Below are 14,557 nucleotides of genomic sequence, written 5' to 3'. Positions count from 1 at the left end.
AGAGTATCCGGCCTTCCTGTATGTTTTGCTTCGGCGGAAGACTGAGGATGGCTCTTTGGGACATTCAGTTTATCATAAGCTCACTCACATTGATTTGTATTTACAGCCGTTGAGTTTCCATGAAGCGTCGGAAACGAAGAGTGTGCTTTAAAATGCTTGCACACACAGCTTACATGGTCTCAAATCCAGATAGTTTGCCCATAGTGCTTGGACTCCTAAAGACAGTGTTCAGAGGGAAATGGACACACTACTCAGCAGATTAACAGGGCTTCATTAGTCAGACTCTAAAACCAGGACGTGCATACTAATGAGGCCTTGCCGACAAAATACGTAGATTTTCTTCCATATTTTGGAATACTTCATTCAAGATAGGCAGTATCCCCTGGAAATTTCAAGTTAAACTGGTTTTCCGCCCATCATCTACGATTACAAACCTCGTGGGATCAGCGAAGGACATTTTTTTTTTTTTTTTTTTTTTTTTTTTTTTTTTTTTTTTTTTTTTTTTTTTGCGGAAGGCTGATATTTACGAAGAACCTTGCCAGTGGAGTATGTTTACATAGGGCAGACGACGCATACCGCAGAAGAAAGCTGCCCCGAAATTCAACACTGCTCTCGCCTTTTGCAATGAAGCCAAATCTGTTATTAGTGAACATTTTATCTACACTGCACATTCAGAGGAGTAGGATTAAATAATAATATCTAACACAGGAAAATCTTTTTGGGACTGCATTATAAACAACGCATGGAAGTACGCGTAGTGGAAAATGAGATGAGCCGTGGAAATGGAAATGTCTACTGTCTTCCGTCGAGTAGACGGTTCACCTGGTGCAAGTCTTTTCAGTTGACGTCACTTCGACGACTTTCGTGTCGATGAGTACGAAATGATGATGAAGACAACACAACAGTCAGTTCCTACCCGGCCAGGAATCGAACCCGGTCTCCTCGCACGGTATCCTGCTGTGTTGACCATTCAGTGGCGTGCGTGACGAATTGTGATAGTGGGTAACAGTTGCACAATGCGTGGCACCCCATCATGTCAACGATTTATTCCAAACGAAGAAAACAGAGTTCGCAGACAGCCACAGCAAACGACAATCCAAACAGCTTATTTCTGCAGTTGGGCCACTGCCCTTAGGTCAGTAGTCACCAAGACTTGATCTTACAACATGCGCAGAATATTCGCAGCTCGCTAGTAAACTTCGGGACAGGGTAAGTCTTTTTCGGTCTTCGATGATTCCGGTTAAGATGACTGGCCGGTACTTAGTCAAAATATCTTGGAGGGTAGCAAACGAGAACGGCAAAAAGTCCGAAAGTTACTTGAATAATTAACCCTTAATTATACACAGGATGATGCCAACATTTTGCCTTAGTTCAACTTGGCGGACGATGCAAACGACAGGAGTCCACAGGCGTGCTGAAGTTGTACACTCAGAGACCAGAGTTCTGCATGCAGGTAGCCTGGTGATCACTGGCGACGATCGCGAGCAGGTCGCTTAGTGTGACTACCCAAAGATGTTCGCCGGCATCGTTATCTCGGAGGTATCGATCACATGCGAGTTACTGTCACCCACTAACCCAGTTTTCGTCAACTATTTTTTTCTCAAGGACCATTACTGACATTGTAAGGTGCGACATAATGTCGCGCAGGAGGCCTGCGATTATGATATAGTTGAGTACTGATGCTAAAGGCTGAAACATGTGACTCCATACCTTGTATGAAGACTTTTCTTTCCGATGCTCTGACGAGAGTCTGTGCCCGAAACGCGTCTCTAAATAAGAATGTTTTGAACAAGTGACCACTTATTCTAGCAGTGGCGTTGGGAAGGGTTTGGGGGTGGAGAGCGGTACCTCACACTGCAAATGTACCGATCTTCTTATTTGTTGGTATCTACATAAATTAGTACGTCATGAGCCCCCCCTATAGAACAGCCACAGCACGGGTGTGATGAGTTGGCAGTTGGCCCCCAAGTACTGATCGTTAAATGTCGGTACCGTTTGGAGCACTTCGTGTTAGCTGTTTTTCTTTGTGGCCAAAATGGCCACCGGCTTTACAGTGGCTTGATATGGACTCCGCGCTGAAGTAGTCTTTTCGGCGTGTTAGAAGTGGTATTTAATAGCTGATACTTACTCTCACAAGTGGCAGAAGTGATATTTGACATAGAGCGCGATATTTGAAGGGGTAAACAGTTTAAATAAGGGTGTCGCCGTCCCCCCTCGGTGCTGAGCACCAGCCGGCTCGTGCTACGTCACGCGTCACGCATCGTCAGCTGAGCTGAGGGAGCAGTGTGCGGATTCCAGCGACCAGTGCTGCGTCACGGGTTTCCAGCTGCCCAGCCGTTCCTGCCAGCCGCGGGCGACTCAGCACAGGACGACTACAGCAAAACTTACCAACAGCTGTTTGCAGGTTTTCTCAATGCGTGCGCTACACGACTGAATACGCCAGCGGCCGCAGTAGGTAGCTCGAGGTTCTGTAGCGTCTACAACGCCAACTTTTAGGGTTTTAAGACCTAAATTATGTCCGCTGGATTAGTAGCTTACAGTCATGTCGCACTGGCGCGATGGTTCTGGAACGCTGAGCGGCAGAACAAAACGTGCAGTCAGACGCACAAATTCGTTAGAAGATGTAGTACCAAAAAGTGCCAGCATGAAGACCAACATGGAACGAGTAGGCGAAGACATAATGGGAGAATTTCAAGAAAAGCTCAGAAAGAAAAAAAATCGACTACAGTAGGTGCATCTTTTAGGAGTAAGATATGACCCTTTGCCAAAACGATGAGCTTCGAATTGACAACGGCAGACTGCCAAGGGACCTAGCAGTAGCGAGCTACCGGGCACTCTCGCCAAAATAAAACGTCTGGAAAACGAAACTGCTGAACTGAAGTCGGGAAAAGATAGACTAAGAAATGAGTGCAAAACTACTCCAAAGTCATTCGACACAGCAGCAGCATCAGGCCACAAGGTAAAGCCAAAGAATACGATAGAAGAAAGTATGAAAAGGCAAAGGCGAAACAGACAAGCGTACTACTTTTTAAGTCAGAAATAAATAAAAATGCCACACTTGTTCGAGGTACTATTACAAAAACTATAAATCCAAGGCAGGAGAAGATAAAGATCAAGGCGATCAGAAGACCAGAAAGCACTGTGAGTCTGGAAATAGAAACTTTGGCACACAAAAGGAAGATTCGATGCGAAGAGTTACGAAAACTAAGGCCACTAATAACAGTAAATCAGGGTCCTGCGTCACTAACTTATGAATCCCTTGACGATCTTTATGAAATAAACCTCAGTGAGCATATTACAAGAGAAGAATTTCAAGACAGGGCCTAGAGCCAAAAGAACTGTGAACAATTTACTTGAGGTACACCAGGACTCAGATTTTTGCTTTTATAATGCGAGAGAGCGTACAGACAATTTTAGTCATCTCGCATCAGAGACTTTGTAGCAGTCCAAAAATGTTTTAAATGTTGGGGATATGATTACGGGACCAAACGTTGTGATTAAGAGCCAGTTTGCGGTAGATGTGTCAAACCAGACCATAAGAAACCAGAATGTCGCCAGGAAAAAGCTGTGGGCTGCACCCCTTGCAAATATAAAAATAGAACTTGCGCTAAGGGCGGGGGTCCAAAGTGCCAGACCTATAAAGAGCTATATAAAAGGCAGATAAAACGTACTGAATATCCTACAAATATCAGCAGTAACTATCTACTGTACAATCCGGAAATAAGAACAAAACACATATACAAATCTCATCCAAGCGAACAAGGGCCTGGCGGTGAGCAGGGGTATGGAGAAACAGCTAGGGCTACTGTAAAATGACACATTAACACACCTCAGACCGAATGAAGAATTATAAGATCTAGGAAACACTATAAGAGATCAGAACAAATGTTACATAGTGAACAAACTAGCAGATGACGTATGTCAAACTCTCCATGAAGCTTACAGACAAACTAGACCATATTTCCAAACACAATAAAACGCAACACAAGCACGACAACAAAACATGTGCCACGAAACAGACACTGACACTGAATCGAATGAAACAACAGGTGTAGAAAGTGAACGTGACATTCAAAATTTGATGTAATTATCCATACAAGGTCGAAAGGCGAATGTGATACAACAGAACCTAACAATAGAACAAATAAAATAGTATACAAAATTGTGTAACTGACATTAGATTACGATGAATTCGTAACAATTAATGAAAAATATCATGTAGAGCAAAAGATATCAGTTGTAAAACCAAATACATTTAAAGCTATTTCAGTGAGGACAGGCTTGAAGTTTTCCCGAGCCCTCATCACTGAAACAGCTACGATTTCCGGGACAAATTTTCTCTTTCACTAACTTCCCACACACTTTTCTTTACTATTTGTATTCTATTTCACGATTTTTTATTTATGTTTTCCAATATTTGTATTTTATTTTATAATCCGTATTTATGATAAAGAACTAATAGGAAACTCCAATTGTTAACACACTGTGACAATAGTGTGATTGTGTTAGTAGAACTGTATTAGTAACAATACTGCCCGCAGACTGTTACGTAGATAGTAAGGTAATTGTAGCAAATAAATAAATGAAATGTTCTCTGTTTCAGATTGCTCCCACCCTCAGCGACCCCAAAATCGTAAGACTGAAATTGCCTGGCGAAGCGGTTTTGTTTTGCCTGTGTGAGCGGATACTTAACTGATATAATAATTTATTCATATCAGTGTTGCAGGTCAGAGACACAGCTAATTTGAAAAGCATTTATCCGATAATTTGAGCTTTACATGTGTCATGCAATTGATTAAGAACTACAATAGCAACACTCTCATAAAACTTTGACAACTTTATAATTTTGCACGATATGAAATGTAAGTGTGCACTCACTGTTATCAGTATTTTACTTCTCTCAAGAGCTGTGGACGTAGGTCCTCAGACAACGGCTATGCTGCTTCTTTCAGACGTTGTTCCCGACTACTTTCGAGATAGTTAGTCCTTCCGTTTTTCCCTTTTCGTTCTGGATGGTCTTCCCCATACTCAGCTTACTGTGGTTTGGCGGTTCTGTCGGCGAACCCATCTCTTGTCGGCAGCACGTTCTGTAACCTGTGAATGGCTGACTTTAGCGGCCTGGAACGCCTCAGCAGTTGGGTAAGCCGAAAGCCACGTGGGCTAGCCACTCCGAAGTACCCCATGTTGACCATGACTTATCACTTTCTAGAATTCTTGTCATTTTAGACATACTAACTTTTCATGTGACTCCACTCTTCGCAAATTACCTGGCCTATATCTTTTTGCGAATACTGATGACGAAGAAGTGTCATCAGTCAGAAGTGAGGCGCCAGAAAACACATTCTTAGAGTTCGCACTTTGATAAAGGGGGAGGATAAAACCATGTAAGTGTTACAGGGACGTACCACAAAAATCTTTGACATGTATTGAGAAAAGGAAGATACCAAACTCTGAACTTTTTGCGTAGCTTAGGCATACACTTTTCCAAGATTACTTTTCTGTTCAGCAGACAACTTAATGGTTCGGTTGGGTAAACTCTGGAGCCATATCAGTGCACATTTGAGAAATTTAACTGTGTCTTTTCTGCCGTTGTCAAACAGCGGCTGTGTTTCCACAACGAAATTTTGTCTCGAAATCTGGCAGAAAAGCCAAAGAGATTCTGCTCAAACATAAAGCACACCATTGGCAAGACGCAATCAATACCTTCACTCCGCGATAACAACGGTGAAGTCACTGACGACAGTGCCACTGAAGCAGAGTTATTAATCACGGTTTTCCGAAACTCCTTCACCAAAGAAGACGAAGTAAATATTCCTGAATTCCAAGCACGAACAACTGCCAAGATGAGAGACATGGAAGTAGATATCATCGGAGTAACGAAGCAGCTTAAATTACTTAATAAAGGCAAGACCTCCGGTCCAGATTGTATACCAGTCAGGTTCCTCTCAGAGTATGCTGATAAAGTAGCTCCATATTTAACAAGTATATACAACCACTCGCTCACAGAAAGATCCGTATCTAAAGACTAGAAAATTGCTCAAGTCACACAAATACCCAAAAAGGGAAGTAGGAGTAATCCGCTGAATTACAGGCGTATATCACTAACGTCGATTTGCAGTAGGGTTTGGAATATATATTGTATTCGAACATTATGAAGTACCTCGAAGAAAACGATTTATTGACAAATAGCACGGATCAGAAAATATCGTTCTTGTGAAACACAACTAGCTCTTTCTACTCATGAAGTAATAAGTGCTATCAACAGGGGATGTCAAATTGTTTCAATATTTTTAGATTTCTAGAAGACTTTCGACACCGCTCCTCACAAGCGTCTTTTAACCAAACTGCGTGCCTACGGAGTATGCCTCAGTTGTGCGACTGGATTCGTGATTTCCTGTCACAAAGGCCACAGTTCGTAATAATAGACGGAAATTCATCGAGAAAAACAGAACTAATATCCGACGTTCCCCAAGGAAGTGTTCTTGGCCCTCTATTGTTCCTGGCCTATATTAACGACATAGGAGACAATCTGAGTAGCCGTCTTCGATTGTTTGCAGATAATACTGTCATTTAACGTCTTGTAAAGTCATCAGATGAACAAAACGACTTGCAGAATGTGTTAGATAAGATATCTGTGTGGTGCAAAAAGTGGCAATTGACCCTGAATAAAGAAAAGTGTGAAGTTATTCACATGTGTAATAAAAGAAATTAGCTAAATTTCGATTACGCGATAAGTCACACAAATCTGAAGACTGTAAATTCAACTAAATACTTAGGGATTACAATTACAAATAACCTAAATTAGAACGATCACATAGATAATATTGTGGGTAGAGCAAATCAAAGACTGCGATTCAATGGCAGAACACTTAGAAGGTGCAATAGGTCTACTAAAGATACTGCTTACACCACGCTCGTCCTTCCTATTCTGGAGTATTGCTGTACGTTGTGGGATCCGCATCAGGTGGACTGACGGATGACATCGAAAAAGTACAAAGAAGGGCAGCTCGTTTTCTATTATCGTGAAGTAGGGGAGATAGTGTCACAGACATGATACGTGAATTGGAGTGGCAATCATTAAAACAAAGGCGTTTTTCGTTGCGACGGGATCTTCTCATGAAATTTCAATCAGCAGTTTGCTCCTCCGATTGCGAAAACATTCTGTTGGCACCCACCTACATAGGGAGAAATGATCATCACGATAAAATAATAGAAATCAGGACTCGCACAGAAAAAAATAAAGTGCTCGTTTTACCCGCGTGCCGTTCGAGAGTGGAACGGTAGAGAGACAGCTTGAAGGTGGTTCATTGAACCCTCTGGAAGGCACTTTATTGTGAATAGCATAGTAATCACGTAGATGTAGATGCAGATGTAGATGTAGATGTCTTCTCGTAAGAAGCAATAATAGTCGATATGTAGCATGGGCTTGATACAACTTCCCTACTGCTCCTGGCCTGCATTTTTTCCTATTCAGTTCCATTCACATGGAAGAACCAGCTATTAAGAACTTGTTTTTGACATCTAAAGGTATTTGCATTCCTTCGAGACTCTAATTAAAAGCCTTACAGCCCCCCGCCAAAAACTTAACGTCTCCTCTGTTATCAATGAACTTATTGCAAACGTAACCGTTTTAATATACTCTCACAGGTTTCAACGTAAGACTGTATCAGCAGCAGGACATCACGTTTCAGGTGTCATGCCGAGACTGGAGAGCAGCTCGTGTATGAAGTGATGGGCGCAGCAGACCGTCTGCCCTGACGAGGACGCGTTGTAACTGTTCAGCGCCGCGCCGGCGACGACACGCCAAGCAATCTACAGGCGAATTGCTCCATCAGCTGCCGATAATTTAACTGCGCCCATAAAATGAGTAACAGCCGGCTCGCGAATGTATCGCCCCGTTAACAATAAATGGAAAACGGTACACCGCCGGCTACCGCCTTTTCGCGGCAGAGGAGAGAAGCAGGCAGGTATAACGGGCTGCCTACGACAACGGCGTTCAACGTATATACATAGAAGCGACAAATACCGCGGAAGTGACTGCGGGAATGTAAGAAGGGAAGCTTTCACTTACACCCTGCATTTAATTAAGTCTCTGAAAACGGTACGTTAAAGAAAGAGACAATAAACTAACTACAGCAATCAGCCATTGTTTATAATCACTTTTTTTTCAGTTGCATCGTCACCGTTTTCGAATCGAAAGATTCGTCATCAGATGGCTTCTCACGATTGAAATTTCTTATAGCCTATGTTACGCATGTTCTGTTCTCTGATTTTTCTTGCGGCGAAACTTGCTTTGGCGGTGGTGCCTTACAGCCAAAAACCGGCAGAAGAAAAAGTACTACTTTATTGTAATTATCCCAACGGCGGGTAAAACAGTGTAAACCACTAAGTTAAGAGTTAAGTTACTTCTGGGTCACTAACATAATTTTAAACGTGAATACTGGTAGCTGTCTGATGACGAACCTTAGGAAATAGCACTGTTTTCTGGTTTTCACTTTAATATAAGAATCAACCTGTATTTTCAACATGCTATGGTCTGAAGTCAATTTTCGACGAAATAGTACATTTCCGTTAATTTTCACTACATGCGTTTCGCTTTTACTTCAACAAAGTATGGCAGAGACGGCGCATTATCGCGTTTTGCGTTGAAGTAACTTATATTTGAAATTATATGGTGACGCCGTGTGCTTTGACTTCGAGAGGCCGTTCGATGTACCTCCGCACTGTCGCCTAATGAATAAAGTATGAGCGTGCGGAATATGAGACCAGGTTGTGATTGGTTGAAAAGTTCCTACCAAGTAGAAGACAGCGCGTGTTAATGGAGAGGTAAGCAGCTCCAGGCGTACCTCGGATGACTGTTATGGATTCATAGCAGATACGTGTAAATGACATAGTGGATCACGTCGGCAGTTTCATGAGGCTATTTGAGGATGATATCGTTGCATATAGAGGAGCTGCAAAGCTTGATAATTGTAGTGAAATGGGACTTTTACCATGCAGGATTGACAGAATAAATGGAAAAGATACAAAGAATAGCAATACAATATCTGATCGACGGTGGGGGGAATGACAGTTTTTCTTCAAGGGCTGAATCCAGGGAAGGTACTGATATAGGACGCTGGAGTCTGTTCCGAAGTCGATGTTCTAATCCAACCCAAAGGTGTTACACAGAGTTCAGGTCGAGATTCTTGGCAATCCAGTCCATTTCAGGAATGTTATTGTCCACAAATCATTGCCTCACACATGCTACTTAATGGCAGAGTGCTTCGTCATTGTGATACAATGAGTCGTCGTTTCCGAACTGTTCTTTTGCTAGACGCAGAACAAAATGCTACAAAATAAATTCCCGTCCTTCGGCACGTAACGTTCCCTTAAGTGCAATAAGTGGACCACACCCTAATGACGGAAAACGCTCCTACACAGAAGCACCACCTACTCCGTACTTGACTGTTGCACTACGCATGATGTCAGATAAGAGTTCTTCAGGCATTCGGCAAAACCAAACTCCTTCCGTCTCTTTGCTACAGGATAGAGCACGATTCATTCAAATCACTCGTTTCCAGTCATTCACCGTACAGAGGCGTGGGTCTTTACATCCACTCAAGTGGCGCTTAGCATTGCCTATATGTGGCTGCTCGACCATTGTTCCTCGTTCTTTGCAACTCCCTAAAGCACAGTCACGGTGCTGACTGGACTGCTGGTACCTCTTTGTGACCCACGCATGTTTGATTCCGCTGATTTCATGCTATTTTTGTAACAACCACACAAAGTCCTTGTCCGTCAGAGCATGTTTGCCTGGTGTGGGTTATTATTCCGCGTTTTCAGTTCACCGTCACATCTCCAACAGATGACTTGGGCAGCATTATAAGGGTTGAAATGTCCCTGATTGATTTGTTACTCAGGTGATATCCACTAACTAGTCTCCATTCGAAGTCAGTGAGCTCTTCTGATCGACTCACAGTGCTGTTACCGCTTCTCTAGTGACAACACAATATTCCCAGCCTCCTTGTATGCTGGCGGATCTGCGTCTCGCGACAGAATGATCAATTCTGCATTACATAGGGGTGTTCGGATACTTTTTATCAGATAGTGTACCTCGCGCAAAGACATGAAGGTGAAATGAGAGAGGTCTGAGCTCACGCGAAGACTTACCGCTGAGTTTCCGGCGTACCGTTCGTAGCTGCAAAAGGAAAGGGGAGGAAGCGTCAGAGGTGTTGGAAGTACTCTAGGCCACACAACGTGAAGTGACTTGTGGATTATAAATGTGGATGTAGCAGCGGAAATGTCCAACTAAGCCCAGTTCTAAACATGGCAGTGAAAAGAATGTTTGTAACTAGTATCTGGTCAGCAAGGAGAGAACGTTTCAAAGTTTGTGATCGCCACTTTTTGCGCCAACATCCATGGCTACATTCGAAAGTTCCACATGACACTGATGCCGGTGATACTCATCTTCACCATAATAATAATAATAATAATAATAATAACAATAATAATAATAATAATAATAATAATAATAATAATAAACATCAAAATCAACAACAGCAGCAAGAACTTGAGGCACAGTCACCGAAATTACGCAAGTACACATTTCAAAAGCCAGAGATTCAAACTGCAAAATGACGCCCTGTAGAAAAGTTTGCATAGGACAATGTGTCACAACGAAAGCAAGTAGATACAAATGATGATGCTTTTTTAAAATAAAAGCGAATGCGTCTAGCGTAAGGAGCCAGGTACTGTTTCTTTACAGCGCTATCACATACCGCAGGCTCCGCTCTAGCCGAGTCATTTTCTGCCCATCGCCGACTTCACACTTGTGCCTCTGACTGCAGCCCCTAAGTGAAGTCCGACGTCAGTGTAAGGGGAGACTAGGAAGTCAACTCTGTTCCTCGCCCTCCTAACTGCCTTCGTACAATGTTCCTGAGACGGAAGTGAGAAAACGACCGGCGGTCACTCAAGCCACCGATGGTTATTAATCCGACGGATTCGATCCAAGTCTGGCGCACTAGTCTACCTCGCAAAACAGCGTCCTTAGCGTTACTGTAGTACGGTAGATCCAGAAAGAAACGTACCACAATTACTTAGAGACTATTGCATTCAAGATTTTTATTGTTATAAAGTGCTATTGAATATGTCCATACACAGGAAGTTAAATACTGAAATTTTTGGCAGCTACACATATGCGCCATCGTTAGACTGCAAATAACAGGAAGCATTTCGACTGACATACGTAACACCGATTCCTACAGTGTAATGCGTTTCGCGCTCACTTGTGTGGAATAATGCTGAGCAAGGCTCTGATGGGATCCAAGCTCCAGATTAATGAGGTGGATATAGTTTTTACTCGTGGTTGCGGTATTTAAATGGCTTTTCGCAAGGCCTTTAGGCGAATGTCGGACTCTTTTTCAAAACCTGCTACAGAAACACAACACACAAACTATCAAAACATGAAAGACATACAACATGGTTTAAAACACTTCTGCCTGAGGTATGCTCTACATCTCTCCTTCAATATTAGGGAAACATTGTGGCTTCAAAAATAGGGCGTTTGGCGGCAGAAACCAGTGTCATATCGATGAGAGCACAGAGTCATACCTTGAAGACAACACATTAAATGATATAAAATTGAAAAATAAAGTATTATATACGTTTGTGACATCGTAAGTTAACTCTTGGAGCTAGGAAACGCCAATACCATTTTCACTGAGTTTTTGATAACAATGGTCTGCTGCGCCAGCTATTGTGATCTGCAATGAAACATGCTGTTAACTTGTCTTTCTCACGGTTGTACAGTTTCAGTAGTGTAGCTATTTTCATGGTATAACACTTTACAGTTGCTTTCATAAAAGCAGTCATTTAATTCTGCTGGTGAGAAAACCAAATGTTAGTTCCCTCATCTTCTTTTAATTCACTGTTTTGCACAAAACATTCACAAAATCATTTCAAAATGTAGTAGTTAATACTTACGTTAACTTTGTAATGGGACCGTTACGTCGCCGCTTACAGCATGTTCCTAATGGTGTCAAATGGCTGGCCGAGACCTGTAACCTCTGATTTTTGTCGCAGTGCTCTCCATTAACAAGTATCATTTTCCTCTGAGTTCCTGCTATGTCAGAAGCTCTAGTTCCTACAGTATATCACTGTACCTATTCATGGGTTAGAGGCAAAACCTTTAAAAAATCAACTGTATTGCTATATTCAACTGCGTCCTACACATTACACAAGATTTCGACGGAATTATTTGCTGCCATCCTCAGAGGGTATTCATTAAGCAATACGGATCCTCTCTAACGGCCTGTGGATGGAGGGTGCTAACATGCCTTATTGCTGAAATACGGCATGTGACAGAGCATCGCGTTTATTTACTGCCGAAACCAACGTAAAACTCACATTGCCTAACATCACAGGCACAAGGATATTTCATAGTATCACCTTGCCAGCCACATTTAAGCCGAGGTGTGTGCCCTGTGTTGCAGCTACGGCGCCTACCTGTTGACCAGGACGAAGTTGAAGCGCACGCCGGTGAGGCCGCTGAGGGCATCGCGCATGCCCAGCAGAAGCGGCGGCCAGGGGCTGGCGGGCAGCGTCTGCCCGGAGAACTTGTAGCTCAGGCCCGCGTCTCCGAACGCCACCTGCAATCACCGTCCGCGCTGCTACCAACGGTTATTCGAAACAGAGCGCTAAAGGACACATTAATGAGTGTGAGTGGCGCTGGTGATAAAAATCCCATGAACTACGGGCAGAGTGGTATCAACAGTTCCCATAAACCTGGGGAAAATCTGAGAAACAACAACAAAATAAACAAGTGTCGAGTTGAATACTATGAAAATTTTCCGCACAGTAGAATTCATGGGACGTCATGCAGAAAACGAAAAGAAATCTATTCGGAACGAATAAGTTTTAACTTAATTCATGACTTATTTTTCAGCAACTGTAGTATGTATTTCAAAATGAAATTCAGTCGTCAGTTTTATGTATATTTTTATTTATCTTTATCGGTTTCGACAAATTAACTTGTCGTCTTAGCATATTTTAGACTTTGGGCCTGCATTTATGTAAATTATGAGAAGAGTATTACAGGAACTAACTTACTAGTGGTTAGCAAATGTCAATACCTTCACAGAAGCATCATGCTTTGAAATGTCCAAAAATGTACATATTCTATGTCACTGTTGTAAATACAGATTAAGATAGTGATAATTCACGGTAACTGAATCATATCTATGAACTTGTCAGGCTGTTGTACCAGCAGCAAGGAACATACAAAAAAGCATATAAAGAGTATAACTAAGGTATACAAGGAAATTATTATATATAACGTCGGAAAATATGTGGAACATAGTTGAAATATATAAAAGGAATGGGCTAATTTTCACATTTTGTAAGAGATGCTATGCAATCAAAATAGTGTCATTTTTAATGGAACTTGATCATTCAACGAACCTTTTGATTGTAGATGGAAATAATTACGTATTTCAAATTCTTGTAAAAAGGCTCATTTAGTAGTCCTTGTCAACTCTGTGCAAAATTTCCATGTTGAGCAAGGATGTGTGTGTGTCTCGATTTTGAGCTGTTCTGCAGAAGTTGACTTACATGAATTCTACCCGTCTTTGTTGAGCGAGTGCTAACGAAAGCGGGTTTTAAGTACCCTCCCTGTCTGTCCTACATATATGCAACTGACCACTGAATTTTATTCTGGAGCGAAAATTTTACTTTGCAGCACAGTGTGCGCTGTTTTGAAACTTCCTGGCAGCTTACAACTGTGCAGGACCGGGACTCTAGTCAGCAATCTTGCCTTCCGCAGCCAGAGCTCCTACCATTCGAGTTAACCAGTCACGACTCACGACCCGTCCTCAAAGCTTGAATTCGCCAGTATCTCTCTCCTACTTTACATACTGTACAGATTTCACAGAAGCTCTCCTACGCATTCTGCTCTGCTACTACTTCCGGAAGAAAAGATGTAGCGGGGAAACGAATTTCCCCACAGACCAAGTGTGCGCGAACTTTGTCAGTGTAGTCTTACTACCTTCAGTCGCCCCTAAATCGCACGGCGTCGCTCCAACAGTCCCAACGCGAGCATAGCACTGGAAGAGGTAACACTGTAAGCAAATCAGTCGTACGACTGCTTCCGTATACACGTGACAGCGACCAGATCCTACCTAGTTAACATTTTAGAAGCGGTGTAATACCACCGGCCTATTACGGAAGATGGATACCGAGAAGTTTATTCGTATAATTTATAAATGCAAGTCGTTATGGGACCAAAGTGATGAAAACTGCCACTGTCGTGACCGTCAAAGAACTGTGTGGATGGGGTTTCCTCAGAAATGAACCTAACTAGTAAGTGACTTTAATTAGAGAAAACTTTACAAGATGAGTCATTTTCAGAAAAAAACATTAGATTAAGTGTGTAGACACGCTTGTATTAACTATTAGTATGTTGCAGAACAGTAAATCCTTATAGAAGTTTTCAGTTTGTTTTAGTTGACGAAGTGAAAAAAGGAACGCAATAAGAGACGTTTTAAGACTTATGAGTACGGTGACGCAGCAAATGTTGAGA

At 42.3% G+C, this 14,557-nt stretch overlaps 1 protein-coding gene across 3 annotated transcripts in view; it reads right to left on the bottom strand.

Annotated features, from left to right (window-relative positions):
- LOC126347709 (DNA oxidative demethylase ALKBH2-like) overlaps positions 1–14,557 on the bottom strand; it is a 182,178-nt gene that overhangs the window by 25,750 nt on the left and 141,871 nt on the right. For 2 of the 3 annotated variants that reach the window (XM_050002299.1, XM_050002315.1), the window contains exon 3: positions 12,487–12,629. The exons of the other annotated variant lie outside the window; for it this stretch is intronic. In XM_050002299.1, coding sequence (XP_049858256.1) covers positions 12,487–12,629 — 143 coding nt within the window. The remainder of the gene's footprint in view (positions 1–12,486; positions 12,630–14,557) is intronic. 3 annotated transcript variants of the gene reach the window in all.

Source organism: Schistocerca gregaria, chromosome 1 (genome assembly GCF_023897955.1).
Source record: "Schistocerca gregaria isolate iqSchGreg1 chromosome 1, iqSchGreg1.2, whole genome shotgun sequence".
Taxonomy (NCBI): domain Eukaryota; kingdom Metazoa; phylum Arthropoda; class Insecta; order Orthoptera; family Acrididae; genus Schistocerca; species Schistocerca gregaria.
Note: the sequence above shows the minus strand (reverse complement) of the source record. Positions and strands in the feature narration are given on the sequence as shown.